The sequence below is a fragment of the Bos javanicus genome, chromosome 28 (assembly GCF_032452875.1).
Source record: "Bos javanicus breed banteng chromosome 28, ARS-OSU_banteng_1.0, whole genome shotgun sequence".
Classification (NCBI taxonomy): Eukaryota; Metazoa; Chordata; class Mammalia; order Artiodactyla; family Bovidae; genus Bos; species Bos javanicus.
The window spans coordinates 34046584-34063398 of NC_083895.1; the positions used below are offsets into that span (position 1 = coordinate 34046584).

Here is a 16815-nt window from a genome sequence, read left to right on the forward strand (position 1 = left end):
ACGGTATGGAAGCAACCTAAACGTCTATCAATAGATGAATGGACAAGAAAATGTGATACATATATTCCCTGATATTGGAACAACAAGGCATACTCACTACATCTTTTCTGTTAAAACACTATCCTAAGAGGTTTTCACTAAAGCAATGAGGCAAAAAAAAGTAATTGAAGTATAATAGTTGAAAATAAATAACACTTCCATGTTGCTAGATATAATTGGGATTGTGTACATAGGACATACAAAGGAATAAAGCCAAATTATTAGAAGTGATTAAGTAAATTTAGGAAAGTCACTGGATATCTGGTCAATAAACCAAAATGCATATGGATCTCTAGATAAGAAAAACAAAAATAAAAATTATGAACTAAAACAATGAATCCATTTAAAGTCACAAAAAAAATTCTAAATACAAAGTCATAAATATCGTTTGTCACTGTATTTGTAGCTCACCAAGGCCCTCAACAAACATTTTGTCTTTGAAAAAAAATAGATAGCTTTTCTAGTTGTTCTTCCTGGAACATTTGGAACAGGTTACCAAAAATATAAATATTTCTTAATTTTCCCCCTCTGCCTCCTGCCCTTCCTTCATGATCGTTGTTTATGGCTTGGGCTAACTTTCTTCCAAATTTTAATAAATGTATAAATATATGTAATCAGTTAACAGTAATGGAGTCTTTCTATTCATTATATTTTCTCCCTGTATGCAATATGGGCCAGGAGTCAGTAAACTTTTTCTGTAAAAGGTAATATAGTAAATAATTTAGACTTTACATGCCATACAGTCTCTGATGAAATTACTCATCTCTACTGTTTATGGCAGGAAATCAGCTAGAGATGATACATAATGAAAAGGTATTGCTATGTTCCAATAAAACTTGATTTACAAATATGCCTCAGGCCTGTGTGACACCATTTGCCAACCTCTGATAAACATGAATCTACTTCATCCTTTGTCCTGAGTGTCTAGTACTTCACTGAATGGATGAATACATTTATTTAACTCATCTCTCATTGATAGAAATCTGCAACTGTTTCTGTTAAAAATCCTCTCTGGACTTTCCTGGTGATCCAGTGGTTAAGACTCAGCACTTCCAATGCAGGGGGCATGGGTTTGACCCCTGGTCAGGGACCTAAGATCCCACATGCTACAGGAAGCATCCAGAAAAAGCCAAGACAGAAACCTTCGGAACCAAGTACTACTTATCACCCAGCTGGGTTAGCTGCTGCTCGCTCTCCCTCCTCCGGGGAGCATGCTCACTGCTCTCTGCAATGCACTGGCATTTCACGCCTGTGGGCTGCTCCTTGGGCTTTCGTCAGCTGACCTTACCAGTAGTCCCAAGCCAACTGAAACATGTGTGCTTGTTACTGTAGCCTGCCACTGAGGTAAAGAGCATGTTAACCAAAGAAACAGAAGGACAAGGAAGAGATTATTGATTCTACAAAGTTAGTTATTTTTGGAAAGAAGTGATTAAGGTAAATTGCTTTTTAAAAAATCTGTTAAATTAGAAATGGACTCATTGACATAGGAAACAAACTTTTGGTTACCAAAGAGTGGGAAGGGATAAATTAGAAATGTGGGATTCAAAGATGCACCTTACTATATATAAAATAGATATACAACAAGGAACTACTCTATAGCATAGGGAATTATATTCAATACGTTGCAATAACCTGTAATGGAAAATAACTTGAAAAAGAATAGCTACATATAGATCTATAGATGTATACCTGAACCACTTTGCTATGCACCCAAAACATTTTAAATCAACTATAATTTAAAATTTAAAGAAAGATTATTTACAAAACAGACCTGTTAGGTATGAGTGAGGCAATTCAACAGACTGAAAACTAGGGAGCGTGAGGCGGGCAGTGAGAAGACCCCCACTTTAACTCTTGGATGGTACAGGTCTAGCAGCCATGGTGAATCTGGTGCCTGCATAGCCCTGTCTCCTCCTCTCACAATTTTCAGAAGCTGGCCTGGGCAGGACAACTGCCTTCTGCCTGGCGATACCCAACGCCCCCACCTTGTCCAATCATTCTTTCCAGGTCTCGGTGGACCTCTTATCTCTGACTCTTAGCCTACATTTTCAGACTCTTTAGACGTGAAAGGTTAGTAAGCATGAGATCCTGTTTCTTCTCTCAGAGGCCTGATCCATTAACATTTAAAATAGTCCTGAGCCCGTATTTACATGTTGATATCATTCATGCTTTTATTTTCTTTCGTACCCTGTCTGTTCTGTTTCCCCACCTCACCCCCAGTTTTTCTTCCAGGCAGAATCTATCTCATCTGACGTGGCAAAGCAGTTAACATTGATTCTGGTGAATGGTCTACTTTGATTTTTGCTACAGGGAGATTTAAACACAAATTCACATATATTGTTTTCTCAACAAATAGAAAAATATGCTCCACATTCATCACTCTGTGTATGCCGAGCCTGCTATTCTGTAACTCACTGTCTCTTCTCTTTTATTTGCTTTCTCCATCACTGTTGATCTCTCCCTAATACTTCATCCTTTATGCAGACTCCTTCTTTGGAGCCGAATTTGGCAGTGAAGTTTGCCTAACTAATGAGAACCATATGCTCTGCAATTACATTCCCCAACAACGTTCAGATTTGTTAGCAAATATTGGAGACGGCAAGTTGAGAAACCAGAATCCAAAGACTGTCAGGAATTGGCACATTCTGACAGGTGAACCTGCTTTTGCTGGAAATGAGTTCTAGTTTGGGCTAGTATTAGGAACTTCCCTGGTGGCTCAGATGGTAAAGCGTCTGTCTACAATGTGAGAGACCTGTGTTCAACCCCTGGGTTGGGAAGATCCCCTGGAGAAGGAAATGGCAATCCACTCCAGTACTATTGCCTGGAAAATCCCATGGATAGAGGAGCCTGGTAGGCTACCGTCCATGGGGTCGCAAAGAGTCGGACTCGACTGAGCGACTTCACTTTCACTTTCGGGCTAGTATTGGCTTATGGAAAACAGGGATTTGTTTTCTCAAAGTATCAGTCAATTGGTTGACCGTTCTTGAAATGGCTAAATGCTTCTCTCATGCCTTCCCATTGGCATACCATACTAATCCCTATAGGTTAATTTTTAATATGTGATTATTACCTGTTGATTTGTTGGTTCTATTCCTCCCCAAACTGGAGACTGGAGTCATGATGCTACTCACCGTTGTATCCCCAGCTCCCAGTAGAGGAAGGTGAGCATAATCACTATTCAGTAAATATAGCTCATAAACAAATGAGATAATCTCTCAAATACATTAAGTGCCAATCATCATACACATTACATACATACAACTTGGGTGGCTTTTATCCATTCTCAGCTCCTCCTCTTCCTCCAGGCTAGATCAGCCTTAAATTTGGGAGTCCAGTCTCCCTAAAACAGTTCAGACTTAGTATTTTGAAGATGATTTAAATCACGGCTCAGGGACCACAGCATCAAGTTTTAAGAGATTTTTTTTTTTTCTGTTTTTTTGCCTTGTGATAAAGTTTCATCGATTGCTCTGTGGGGGTGAGCGTGGGGTGGGATGAGTGAAAACTTCTGATGGTTGTCTTGATATGCCAAATGCATGGGAAAGGAGCACTGTTTGCTATGCAGGTATCAGGAAAAGAGTAACTAACTTGGGTACAAGTGGCTGAGGACAGATATGTTCTGGCTTCCCATGGGCTACACAAAAGCTGTCTATCTCTTGAGCAACCTGCATGTTAAAGGTTTCTGCAGGAGCGTGCGTGCCCTCTGGCCATGGTGTGACCCTGGAGGGACTGACTCCCAGGCACCACATCGAATGACAGTCTCTTCCTCTCCTCTGCCATCCATTGCTGTCTTGGGCTGGTACCTACTGACAGTCTCCTTGGAGATGCAGGGCTCTGTTTGCACTTGAAGTTGCAAAGGCAATGGAAGGGCATTCCCATGGCTCCGATCTGTCCACAACTCTGCCGTCACCAAAGAGAGGCACAGCAGCCTGATGGGGACCCACAGACTCCACTCTCCCCTCCCCCGCCCCGCCCATGAAGTGTGGGTGCTGGAGACAAAAGGCACACTCACTGATTTAGAACACAAATACATAAATTTTTAATCTGCGAAAAATACAAAATGAAACCATGTACAAGTTATGTACAAACCCTTTTTACAAGACAAGAGAGTTATCACTGGTTGTTACAGATGACAGGGTAGATCATTTCAGAGCACCAGCATTTAGTCTCTCCTCTGATTTGGTTAGGTCCTAGTAATCCGCCATCATCATCATGCCAACGATCAAACGTTTGAAAGACAGATGAATAAGCCACGCTCTTTTTCCTTAATGAACGAGTAGGCTGACCTCTGTGTAAGCATACTTTTTTTTTTCCCTTTATCCCCTGAAGAAACGTTGAGTGCAGATTTTGGTGTTAAGCGAGGGACGGTTACTTTTCAGCATCTGGGGGGTGGGATGTGAGCCAGAAGTTTTACACAGGATGTGATTGTGCCACCTGGGAATGGAACGTTTTTAATTAGGATTTCCAGGCAGACCTTGGTTTATGTTTGAAATGTTGCAGTTCTGGTCAAATGTGTCAGGCTGTACTCAGTGGAAGGAAGGGAGGGGGGCAGGCTGCTCTGGGGCGGGGGGATGGGGTGCTTTGGAAATGGGGCCCCGTCAACCTTGGTGGGGCTCCCCTACCTGTCGGCTACCTCCTCCCACTGACCCTGAATCCCACCTGACAGCCGCTCCGGTTTGCTCTAGCAGGCACATGTCGGTGCCATGTGTACATTTCCATCTAAGATTCTGAGCAGCGGGCCCAGGCATGCCTCCCAAGGCAGGCACACTGGAGACCTTTGGTGTTACTTCTGTCCCTGCTCTGCCAAATAGCAAGGTGGAGGAGAAGAAACACAGACGTCCTCAAGGGGATAAATAGACCAAAGGAAAGCTTTTCAAATTTGAAATCTACCTAGAAATTAAGGTTGGCTTCACTGAGTCAAAAACCCTCTCTCCTCATGCTGTATGTCCAGAAAAGCCACTAAAGCAACAGACTGTCGCGTCTGTTTTAGCAACGCTGACACCAAAGCCGCCAGGATGTGGGAACGGGGAACGATGGAATGACAAGCACAGGGAGGCGAAAGAAAAAGCACAGCTCAGGATCCCTCTCTTTGGGTCCCTCTCTGGGAAGAGTTCCAGTGGCCTAAAAGTCCTGTGCAACCTTCCTTGCCTACAGCATCCAAAGTAAACGGAACAGAACCTGACTGCCTGCCAGAGCCAGGCATCCTGACAAACTCCACAGTTAAACAAGCGATGTCCCTGCCCTCTTCAAGGGAGTCCTTTTACTTCTTACTTCCAAGTCACCATGTCTTTCATTTCCAGCCTCATATATGACCCACCCTCCCTTTCTCTTAACGTTTCCATCTCTATTAGTTTCCCTTTTCCTGATTCTGGGGTACCTGAGATCTCCTTTCCCAGCAGCTTCTACTTTTTTTTTTTCCTTTTAGCCCGTAAAAGTACAGTTATCCATTGCCACATTCTGCTGCCTTCAAAAAATCCTCCACACCCACCCTTCCTCCTTTAGAGACCCAGCCACACTGTGTACATAGCTCTGTGCTTCTGACGTCCAGATCCCACAGGACCTGCCGCGACCCCCTCCCCAGCTCCATTTTCCTCCATGCCTTTCGACTGCCAGACCTGCCTTTATAGATAACGCTCAGCTTCTTCCACTCTGAACTAATTAATACAACAGTTCTCAGCTGCCTGCAATCTTTCCTGTTCCTCCACAAGTTTCTTGTATTGAGGTCCAAATTAAGTGTTCCTTTACAAAGGATCATTTCTAGATTCACAACCATTGCCCCAACTCCCAGCCCTCAAACCAACCTCTATACTGCCAGTGGAACTTCTACAGCTATGAGTGTCGGTAACACGTATTTGAGGAAGGTAGGACTTCACATGCTGAGTTTTCACTTGGAGTTTGTTTGAGTTGGAGTCTTTGACTTTGAGAACTCCATGCTGCTGAGAAAATGTTCAGCCCTGAATATTTGCCCTTGATGACTTCCAGGAAGTACTGACTTCTCAAAACATACGATCTAAAAATGCACAGGTTCATTTCTGCACAAGTTCAATTCATCACTCTTTGTTTAAAACACTCAGTGACCTTCTATGACTTTCTGGATGAAGCCTCAACATCTTAGCTTGGCCCTGAAGATAAGTTAGTTTCTAGTGCCTTCTCTGAAGTCTCATCTTAGTTTCCCTCTGCTTCCATAGAGAATGGACAGATTCTGCAGTGGAATACCATGTCTAATTTGAATGATTGGTTTAGTCACTTATAAGGTAAGGTGACTCACATCCCAGTTGGTTTGTGTTTTTTTCTCTTTCTTCCCCTCTGCCTCCTTTTGTTCCTTCTTTTTTTTTTTTAACTGAGATTCTTTTTGACAAAGAAGAATGGTAGATAAATGTTAGAAATGTAGAAAGAAATAGCTGGTTTACTAATGAGAGGGGGAAAAAAATCAAATAAACAGAGGACAGGAAATGAAGTGAGAAGTAAGACTAGTAACTTCCTAGTGCCTAGATTCATATCCAGAATCTGGGAGTTGTGAGCCTCTAACTACATATTGGAGATATGGGTTAGAGAGGAAAGGATTGATAGAAATTGAGCCAATAAAAAAGGTAGGCTGGGATGAAATTGAGAAGAAAATCCTAGGAATACATAGAAAAATCACATCAAAGTGACTCAGGTGGCTTTAAAATTTGAAATTTGTATTTTGACCCTAAAGAGATTCCGAAATGTAAAGCAGAGGAACAAATCTAACTACCATGTGCCCAGAGCAGAAGAGGCGCCACCCTCAGGAGCACTGCTTGGGCAATGCTGCAGGAAGGACAGAACGGGGTTTTCTCCATGTTCCCACTTTTAACTCAGATCACATCCTCTCAGATCTGAAAAGGACCTTAGGAGTCATCTAGATGAATCACTTTCATTTACAAATGAGGTCACTGAGACTCAGAGAGTTTCAAGAACATTTCCTAAGTGTAGAGCTAGTTATCTGCAGATGTAGCTTGTTGAACCATCATAATTAAAACGTAAGTAGGAAACTTGGACTCTTTTGCTTTTAGACATGAAAACATCCCCAATGTTATTATGCTTTCTCACTTTCTTCCTTTCTAACCCTAACCAAACAGTTCTAATTCCCTGTTTGTTTAAAGCCCTCAATTAAATTTTTTACAAAGTACATCATAAGATGCCCCAAGCTTTGGAAGGAAAGAGCTTCTGGGTGTTCCCTGTATGCCTTAGTCACAACCACTTTTACTGAAGATGTTTTATCTTGGCTCAAGACTATTTTAAAATACAAAATTGCTCAGATGAAAATAAGAGTTATGTTAATGAAAAAGATGATGATGATGCTTTGATAAGTAGGTGCTTTCTGCTTTTTCAATAGCTTGTTGGAGAGTCTGATTCCCAAAGCACTCAAGTTATTAATTTAGGAAAATGGCTTTTCTGGAATCCTAAAGTGGGATGGGACATCAGAGCCTTATAACACAGACTACACCAATGATAGCCATCATTGGTCTATGCTGAATGTAGCCAGGAAGAGGGGTCTGTCAGAGGGTGGTGAGGACTTCCTTCAGGCCAGATAGCTCAACAAACAGAAACAAACCAAGAAGCTCTGGCATTCCTCCAAGCCCTTCAATGATCTTATGATCTTGTTTCTATTCTCGTTTCACTTTCCATCTACCAGGTATGAGTTTTTGCCAAAGGAGCCAACAACCAACCATTTTATAGATTTCCTTTTTAAAAAAATGCATAGCTGTGTTTTCTGGCCCCTAACAATTCATTATTAACAAAGGCAAAACAGCATGACTTTGCTCTACCTTAGAAGGAAATGGATTCTTGCCAACTGGTTTTTGAAGGGGAGCCCTTTGCTTTAGGAAGCTATCTTTGCCATTTTGATTAAAAAAAAAAAAAAAAGAGTTTATCTTCAAACCTCTAGCTGTAAAGAGCATGGAGTTTGTACTTGCGTTTCCATTGTCCCTCAGTTTGCAGAGATGGGGAAGAGAGAGCAGCGGGCATGGGGCATTGTGGCCTAACATTCTCTAATGGAAGGACATTTAGGTGGTGGCCATCACTGCCTGCCAGAGGAGATCAAATAGTTAAGACAAATTCAGAAATGGTTATCAAGTTATCAGTAACCCACTAGGGTTCATGAAGGAAAGAAGAGCGTGGGTCGATGTACTAAGAATGTATACGAAGTGACCCCAATGCAAAATTATTATGTATAATAGAAGAAGGCCTAGCTTTCAGAAAAGTTGTCAAATCTTAGCAAGGGATTCGCCCCCACAAACCCATTTAACTTCTGTTGGAAACCAATAAATGTGTATAAGCCTGAATAGAGACAGCTGATATCATTTTAGTCTGCTGAGTAGACTAGTGATCGGTTATAAGTAGTTTTTAAACAATCCAATTGGACATACATTATATTCACAATACTTTTATAGAACTAATTCTACAAAATGTGACGACAGGGTAACCACAGTCTGACAAGTCACTTCAGGATGACGCCTACAAGGTGGAAACACGACATTGGCTCTGCAGGGACCGGACAGAGTTGGAAGCTCATTTTGCCTATGGTGGTAATTGGAGTACTTAGTGGACATGTTTTCATGATGGTTTCATTGCTTGGCTCTGATCTGATTTGCAGTAACATACTATGTACCACGGGGTCATGGCCTAATGGAAGAGATCGCATGGGACTTTGGGGGGATATTTTGGTTAGTTAGTTTTTTTCTCTTTTGAGTGTCCACAATTAACATTTTTAAGAAAATAAAAATCATACTTCATGCTGCTCCAGAGTCCCTGATGATTCTATCAAAGATTTATCATTTTGAAGTTGAAAATCATTTGAAATGGAATAATTGCTGGGATGCTGTGACACTGAGCATGCAAACATCAGAGCTCAGACACATCAGAATTGTGTCTGATGGCTAGAGAAATCTTTTTTGACCACAGTTTGAAGTGGCTGATACATAAAATCTCATCACTGGTAATTTTCAAAGGCCTTTTCTAATAGACTGTATTAAGTGTATTCATAGCTGTCCTTGAGCTAATATTTTTTAGGTTGCTGTTACAAGTTTTGTGTTTTGTGCCAGCAACTAAAGGAAAGCCTGCAAAATTTAGATCTGGGCAAAAGTTGTCTCCTCGATCATGAAACTTTTCTGGCTTTTACACAAAAACTCAGTGAATCGCATACATGTGTTATCCCATCCTATTGTTAAGTAGAACTATTAATTGATGTTTACAAACTTTCAGGCTAAAAGCCCTGGACCTGGGAGATGGGGAGAGTCCACCAGACCTTACCAAAGTTGAAATTACTTGCTTGGTTGGTTTGGAGATATGATATGAGAAGCATAACAGCATGTAGGAGTCCCCGCCATTGGAACAACAAACAGAGAAATGTCTTCTGTGCATCTGGTCCTCAACTTCCACATCCCAGGCATGCTCACAACCCTCCTGGTATTGTTAGTTGACAGGGTAAACCCGATCTGGCATTTGTAGAAAAGCTGCAAGAAGGTCTTCCCTTTAAATATACGAACAAAAGGATAAGAAATACAGGATGAAAACTAAAACTACAAAAATATGACTTTTGAATGTGAAAATAAGTGTTTCCATTTATTAAGAGCTGGTGTCAGTGTAGCCAGAATACACATCCATCCAGGAAATTCACCTGCCCCCTTTTGTCTTTTTTTTTTTTTAATTTACTAAAATACATGTTTACATTATTGGGCCATTTTAAAATTGCCTTAATAATCCAGTTTCCTTAATTACAATTAATTGTGGTGGTGACCATCACTCTCCTTAAAGAAAGAGATAAAGAAGAGAAATATGCATTAAGGAGTCTGGCCACTTAGGCGTTTTGATTTTGCATTGTTAGATATAGGGAAGATATTTGACAATGAGAAAAAAAGAAAAAATATATTTTCTTTCTAATAAATAAAAATAATTTAAAATGCTAGAGGCTATACAGGACTATTTTAGTATGTTCATTTATAAATGAAATCATTTTCTTTTCCAAAATACATGGAAGCAATATTCAAGGCAGACAAGGAGAAAGATCTGTCTATTTTTCTTGCAATTCTTGCTTATCCTAACATTTCCACCAGTGATTCAGCATGTTAAGAGGAAGAAAAGTCACGTCACCATTTATGAAGTTTGTCAGGCTTTAAAAAAAATAGTTCTGGTCTCCTGGGAGTCAACATTCATCTTCAACTTCTCTGATTGGTGGAATCAAGCTGCTTGTGGATTTATATTGGTTGATCTGGTTAGCCATGTGGGTACTCATGGGCTTGATTTGAATGTTTCTGGGATAGGCATTATCCGGTTCATCTGTAAACCATTTCTTTTCTGCTAAAGGGCAAAACGGATAGAGAACAAGAAGGAAAAATTAGAAGCTTAATTAGTCCTAGGCCAAAGATTTTGGAAAGTTCATTGAAAAATGCAAAAAGGTAATCGAGAGAAGCTGACAGTGAGTAATTGCTAAAAGAGACGGCACAGTGTAGGGAGAACCCCAGAACCTGAAACATACCTCTGCTGCCTGTAGCAAGTGATGAACCAACGGGCTATTGGGACCTGGAGGCACCAGGCGTGGACTTCAGAGAATAAAGAGGGGTTGGAAGATTAACTCTGGCAGTGTTCTCTGGGGTTCCTTTGGTGGCCTGAAAAGCTTTGGTGGTGAGGAGATGACGCATATAACAAGTATTAGGCATGGGTGTTGCACCTAAAGAAAGCCTTGTGCATCCATTGATTTGAGTGGAGATGAAGGGACACTGTCCCTTCCACAGATTAGGAGATCTAGAATCTGCTGCAGGGTTTCCTCCTCCCAGCCTTTAATTGGCTTTGCTTGTACAAGCTCACTTAAAGGTATATCTCTGTTACAACACTCCTTTATTTCTTTTGAAGCCAGTTTTGGGAGTCTTAAAGTAAGCCCACAGATTTTTGCTGGCCAGTGAGGGTGAAACATTAGATTAGCAACCAATGTTTTAAAAGGCTTTTGAGATGGCTTTAATTTCAATAAAACTCTCTTGGTATGAAGTTATGAAAAGAATTCCTAGTGGCACTATCTTAACCGACTATAATCACCCAAGCTGTCAACAAGGGAGCTTGACAGAGTCTTGGCATTTCATTCTCACCCTAGATCCAGAGATGGCAGAAGAGAATGCTGAGTCAGGGCACTCAGAGGCTGGGGTGAGGATGCGATGGCCTAGCATCCTCCTGGCAGCTAGTATTATTTCACAAGACTCAGCCCTTATCCCTACCTTTTTACACTGGAATATTCTGGGAAATCAGCCACGGGCATAGATACAAAGGAACTGGGGCAAACAGTGCATTCTAACTTGAGAATCATATGCCTCATTTTAGCGGCTTTTAGGAAAAGCAAAGAAAAAGGAAAAAGCTTTCAAGCACGCCCACTGCTATAGAAACGACGGCCTCTCTGGCCTCTTCTTCTGTCTTTCAGAACAGTTCATAACTGTTGGATATGGCTGGATATCCATATGGCTGGATATGTTAACAAAATTGCTCACCTGGCTTGATCCTGATAGAGGACCATGCGTATGTGTCCCTTTATGGCTAATGATTTATAGATCCGACACCTACGATCAGGTCATGACCACTCTGCTTGTCTCTCCTTGGTCCATGCTTCCTCTTGCTGTGTCCAGGGCCCTGGGTCCCCAGCGTAGACACTAAACTAAGTTGAGCCTTGAGAAAGCTCACTCACTGTCCTTTGTTCAGCAGCTCGGTGTACCCCCTCCTCAGGAAACTTCCTGCCTCTTGCATCATTCTCTACCCCCTCTCCTTCCTGCACTGGCTCTCTCACCTATTATAATTAAGTTCACTTTGATTTGAACAGATTGGACGATAGGAATTCATAATGCTACATCCTCACAGTGAAGCTAACTGATTAAGTGCTTTAAATTATTCCCCCTGACAGAATGATAAAGTTACAATCTGTTCTGAGATGATCTACAGCTTGCCAGACTCCTACAGCTTCTTTCTACATTCATTTATCTTTTTGTCAAGCAGAGTTTTTTTTTTTTTTTTTCCCTCCTAAGCTTCAATTCCATAGATCTTTTAAAGTCATCAGCACATCTGAATTATTAATGAGGCTTTAGAGGCAAGGTTCCTGATGGGCTGGTTAAAAAAGGTTGTATAGAAATCCGGGACTGTGTACACATCAAAATAATTTCAGCTCCATTTAAAAAACCATTTAGTTCAAGTGTGACATAGTGAACCATTACACATTTGTGGAAACCAATTTTTTTGTGATCTACGATTAAACTAACCTTTCAGAGAGGAGTAAAGTATGATGGTTATCATGTTTTAAAAGCATTGCCAGGCCGATGAAACAATTTCAAACTATGACTTTTTCCAATGGTTTACATATAAGGATGATTTTCAGAAGAGCTGAACCCAGTGTCTGTGCTGTTTGCCTGAGCTGCTCTTGGTTTTGGCTGTACCCTTCTGCGGACTGATTTTGCAAAAGGATTTAGTGCTAGGTTGGACATGCCAGGTTGGAAGGGAGAGTGAACTCTGCTGATGGAAACGAGTAGGTCTTCTGGGTGAAAGACCTAAGACAGCTGCAATTTGCTGAAATTTTTACAACTGCTGCAGAGAATAATTGTTCAGAATTTAGTCTTTACAGTTCAACTCAAAGTTGGCATTTTGACCTTTCACGGCAGAGAGAGTATCAATTTCCTTCTGCTGTCTGTAAGAAAGAGAGCATTATTTCCTCATTTAAGTGCCTTTCTCTCTTTCCTTTTACATTTCTTGCCATAAAAATAATCTAAGCAGAGTCATCCCTGTGTTGACCATTCAGCTTCTGCACAGAAAGGAGTTGTTTTAAAGCATATCCTGGTGATGAGCCTGAGAAACAGGCTTTTTAATTCAGGTGCCTTGTAAGATATAAACAACTGTGTTGTTGGAGACTTGGTTAGATAAGATGTTGAAGAAATGGAAACAGATGAAGGCTAAAATGGGTAGGGGCAAAGGTGCCTCTCCCAAAAGGCTTGACAGGAACCACACTGTAATGACTGTCAGTCATTCTGCTCCAATGGAGAGAGCCTTGCTACGACAATGACACTTGGGGTTATCGAACTTTGCCTTCCAAAGAAGGAGCTGCATCACTGGGCGCTTACAAAACTGGCCATAAGGAAGAGTACTCAGGGAAGGAATTCGAGTGAGTGTTGGAGTGGTCCAAGGTCAGTCCAAAGCCCTGAGCTGGTCTCCTCTCCCTGTCACACCCCACAAGCCAGAAAGACTTCTGGGGGCTTTATTTTTATCCCTAGAATGAGAAGGGCAATGATCGGGTTTTGAGGCCCTCCTCCCTACCAAAGAAAAAGAAATTCATTTGTTAATAAGTTCTTGAAGATGTGATACATGGTTCCATCACTGTGAGTAGAATGTGTGACGTGCCTCAAGTCAAGGAAGGAGTGGCATTTCAGTCTGTGACAAGTAGGCTGGTGGAATAAGATCAAACCCAGAAAATAACTGCAGAGAGTCAGGACACTGCCACTGGGAGGCATCAGCTATCAAGACCAGACAGGCCACAAGCCATCCACTGCAACCAAGGAGATGGCATAGGACAGTACGTAAGGCCAAGGGTCTTACCTACTGTCTGGCTACTGTGAGAGCGTCTGGCTCTCTCACATACTAATTCCTGGCTCTGAGTGAGTTGTTACATAATTTATCTTAACTTCAGTTTCTCTTCTGTAAAATGAGGCTAATGGTCTTTCTAATGGTGTTGTTTGGATGAAAGGGGTTAGTGTCCATGAAGCACTTATCTACATACATGATACATCAATGTGAGCTGTTAAGGCTATCAGTATTGTTGGTAATATTAGGGGGCATTATAGCATAAAGTTCATGGACTTTAGTTTTAAACACCTCTCTGGTACTTCCTGGCTGGGTGACTTCGAACAAATCTGTCCCTTGAATCCTGTATCTTTCAGATGGGAATACTAACTGCATCTACATCTGAGGTTCTCTGGAGAACTGAATAAGTTAATATACATAAAGTGCTTAGAAGAGTGTCTGACTCATGGTAAGCACTTGGAGTGTGTTAGATTTTAGTTACGGTTAGTTAACCATGCATAAGGTTAGCACGATTATGAGTACTCTCAGTGCCAAAGGACATAAGAATAGGTGATACCTTTTGGTGTGATTACAGATGAACTAGGGGTGGAGAACAGAGGTGTGTAAACCTGGGGGCTGGCCAGAAGAATGGGGATTGTGGCAGCAGAGATGGTGAAGAAGGATTTGACTGGATATCCCTCCTTGGGAAGAGGAGGAAAGGAGGGGGTGACGACTTTCAGTGGTACTTGTGTCTTTGAAATATTGGCTTTCAACTTGGCAGGGGCCCTACCCCACCTGCAAGACATCCATGTCTTCCGTTGCTACTTTCATCACTGACCTTCGAAGGTCTAGAATAAGGGTCAGGACTTCCCACAGCCATGAAGGATCCCAGAGGAGTGGGCTATGGCAGAGAAGGGCTCGTGATCTGGGCTGACATAACTGCTGGGTTTTCTGGTGCTGTGGGTTGTCAGTGCTGTGGGATCTGGCCTTTTCTCTTAACACTCCCAAGAGAAGAGCACATGAAAAGGGAGATGATGATACAGCAAAGGTATTTGGAATAATTGGGCCTTTTCTTGCTGTACCACTAGCTGAGGTTGAAACAGAAAGGGTTTGAAAGGGAAAGATTCCATTTGGATAGAGATAATAGTTGAGAACAGTAAGAGCTAACAAAGAGCTCAATCCTTCAAAGGATTGTGAGAGCTTCTGAGAGCTAGTCTGGCCTTCGCCCTCTGCCCAGCAGACCCCAAGGCCCCAGTGGACCCCACCCACCCCTACTGTCTCCTTTCCTTTCCATGGACAAAGTATGGCTAGAAATGAAAACTGCAGTAGAATCAGAGTAATTTTCCCTTATAAAAGCTGTCTTGCTCCTTTGCAGTTCTCTGGTGTGACCCCTTTTAACTATAAGTCTGATGCTGCCGTTCCCTAAGCAGAACAACTGCCCCCTCCTGACACTCAATAAAGACTGACTTTCACTCCTCTCTTTCAAGTGGCAGGGAATAATCCCTCTTACCTCCCTAGGTGATGGATGTACAACTTCATGGTGGGACATAGTCTACCAGGTTAGTGATGGGTGCCCACATCGACTTCATCACCTTATGACAAAGCAGTGATGGGCTGAAAGAAGCTGATTGAGAGACTGATTTTTTTTTTTTTTTACCCTGTCTTGACTTCTGCAGTCCCTGAAGTTTCTGCACCCTCTTCTTTCTCCTTCAGGAGCCTGTTGCTATAGAAACCTGGCAGGTTGATTTAATTGCCTCTATTGGGATACAGACACCTTTCAGCTTTTCCCATGCTGAAGAGGAGCCAGTCAAAAGGTTTTTCTGGTCATCTGGGATCTTGATGATGCTGGCAGAAGGCACAGTCAAGTCTCTCCTCTCACTGAACTCACAGGACTGTTCCCTTCTCTCAGAAGCTGTGTACTCAGCCCAAGAAAGTGTCAACAGCATGATAGCACTATGAAGCACCTACGGGCATTCCTTGAATTTTTGTAAGATAAACCAAGGAGGTGAAGATAATTTATCAAATGACTAAAGATATAACAATATTTAAGATCAATTCATTTCAAAAATACTTATTGAGCACATATTGATACTAAGGTTCTGGGTCATAGCCTGTATGGTCTTCCCTGGTGGCTCAGATGGTAAAGAATCTGCTTGCAATGCAGGAGACCTGGGTTCGATCCCTGGGTCTGGAAGATCCCCTGGAGAAAGAAATGGCTACCCACTCCAGTATTCTGGCCTGGGAAATCCATGGAAGGAGGAGACTGGCGGGCTACAGTCCATGGAGTCGCAAAAGAGTTGGACACTACTTAGTGACTAAACTCAGAATTTGAAACCTCTCCTCATGGTGGTAGAAATCTAACTGTAAGGGTCCAAGTCTCCCTCTATCCATTTGAACCGGCTTCAGGAAGGGACCTGGGTAGCAGCCATTAGGGATGTTGATTTCATGATCACCTGAGTGTTGAGGCTGAGGTTTCACTGTGCCTCCTGTTCTATCCATTTACTTAAGCTTCACCCCTTTCAAAGCCTAAAACAAATTGAATTGAATGGCTTACAAATTGCTTCTCTTTTAGAATGGTGCAGATAATTGAGTTTCTAGCTGTTGTTCTCTTTAAGTACACATACTTTCTCTTCAAATAACCTTTCACTTTCCACCCTGACCTACTTATTCTTTGGGTGGGGAGGGGGAAGAGGAGAGGTATCACATGAAAACCTTGAATGCCTCCTTGCTAAGAGAACCTGAAAGAAGGATGAGAATTTGGGGGTCACATGGAAAACACTGGAAGAGAGTCTTCATTCAACTGAGGAAAAACAATATTGTAGTTTGGACTCATAAAAAATAGAAGTAATAATGATCCCTTTTTCATCACTGAATATATCATTAGCCAAGTATAATCAACTTTCAGTTGTATGCCTGAAGTCCAGAGAACATCCCCAAATTTCATTGCAAGTCAGTCTGTTCCCCCTCCATTCCCATCACAAGATCATCTCATCATAGCTGCTAACAGATTGTATATAAAACGCATTTTGGATTTACTTCTCTCTATCTGCCCAATCTCTGGTTGGGATTTCACAAATGTCTGAAAGGCAGGTGGGAGAAGAGACCCAGGTAATACAGAGACTGAATCATCAACCCCCAGATAACTGGGTACGGGCTATTGAGTTTTTACATATAGCTAAACAGCTTTAATTTGGGAGTCATTCTAATCCAACTTCAAGAAGACCAAATTTTTTTTTT

At 41.8% G+C, this 16815-nt stretch overlaps 1 protein-coding gene across 13 annotated transcripts in view; it reads right to left on the reverse strand.

Annotated features, from left to right (window-relative positions):
• Positions 1-4051: 4051 nt before the first annotated feature.
• KCNMA1 (potassium calcium-activated channel subfamily M alpha 1) overlaps positions 4052-16815 on the reverse strand; it is a 773076-nt gene continuing 760312 nt past the window's right edge. For 7 of the 13 annotated variants that reach the window (XM_061405428.1, XM_061405415.1, XM_061405431.1 and 4 more), the window contains one exon: positions 4052-10353. In XM_061405428.1, coding sequence (XP_061261412.1) covers positions 10202-10353 — 152 coding nt within the window. In that variant the 3' untranslated portion in view covers positions 4052-10201. Of the gene's footprint in view, positions 10357-16815 lie in introns of all 13 variants that reach the window. The other 6 variants (XM_061405414.1, XM_061405429.1, XM_061405422.1 and 3 more) reach the window with 2 other exon arrangements.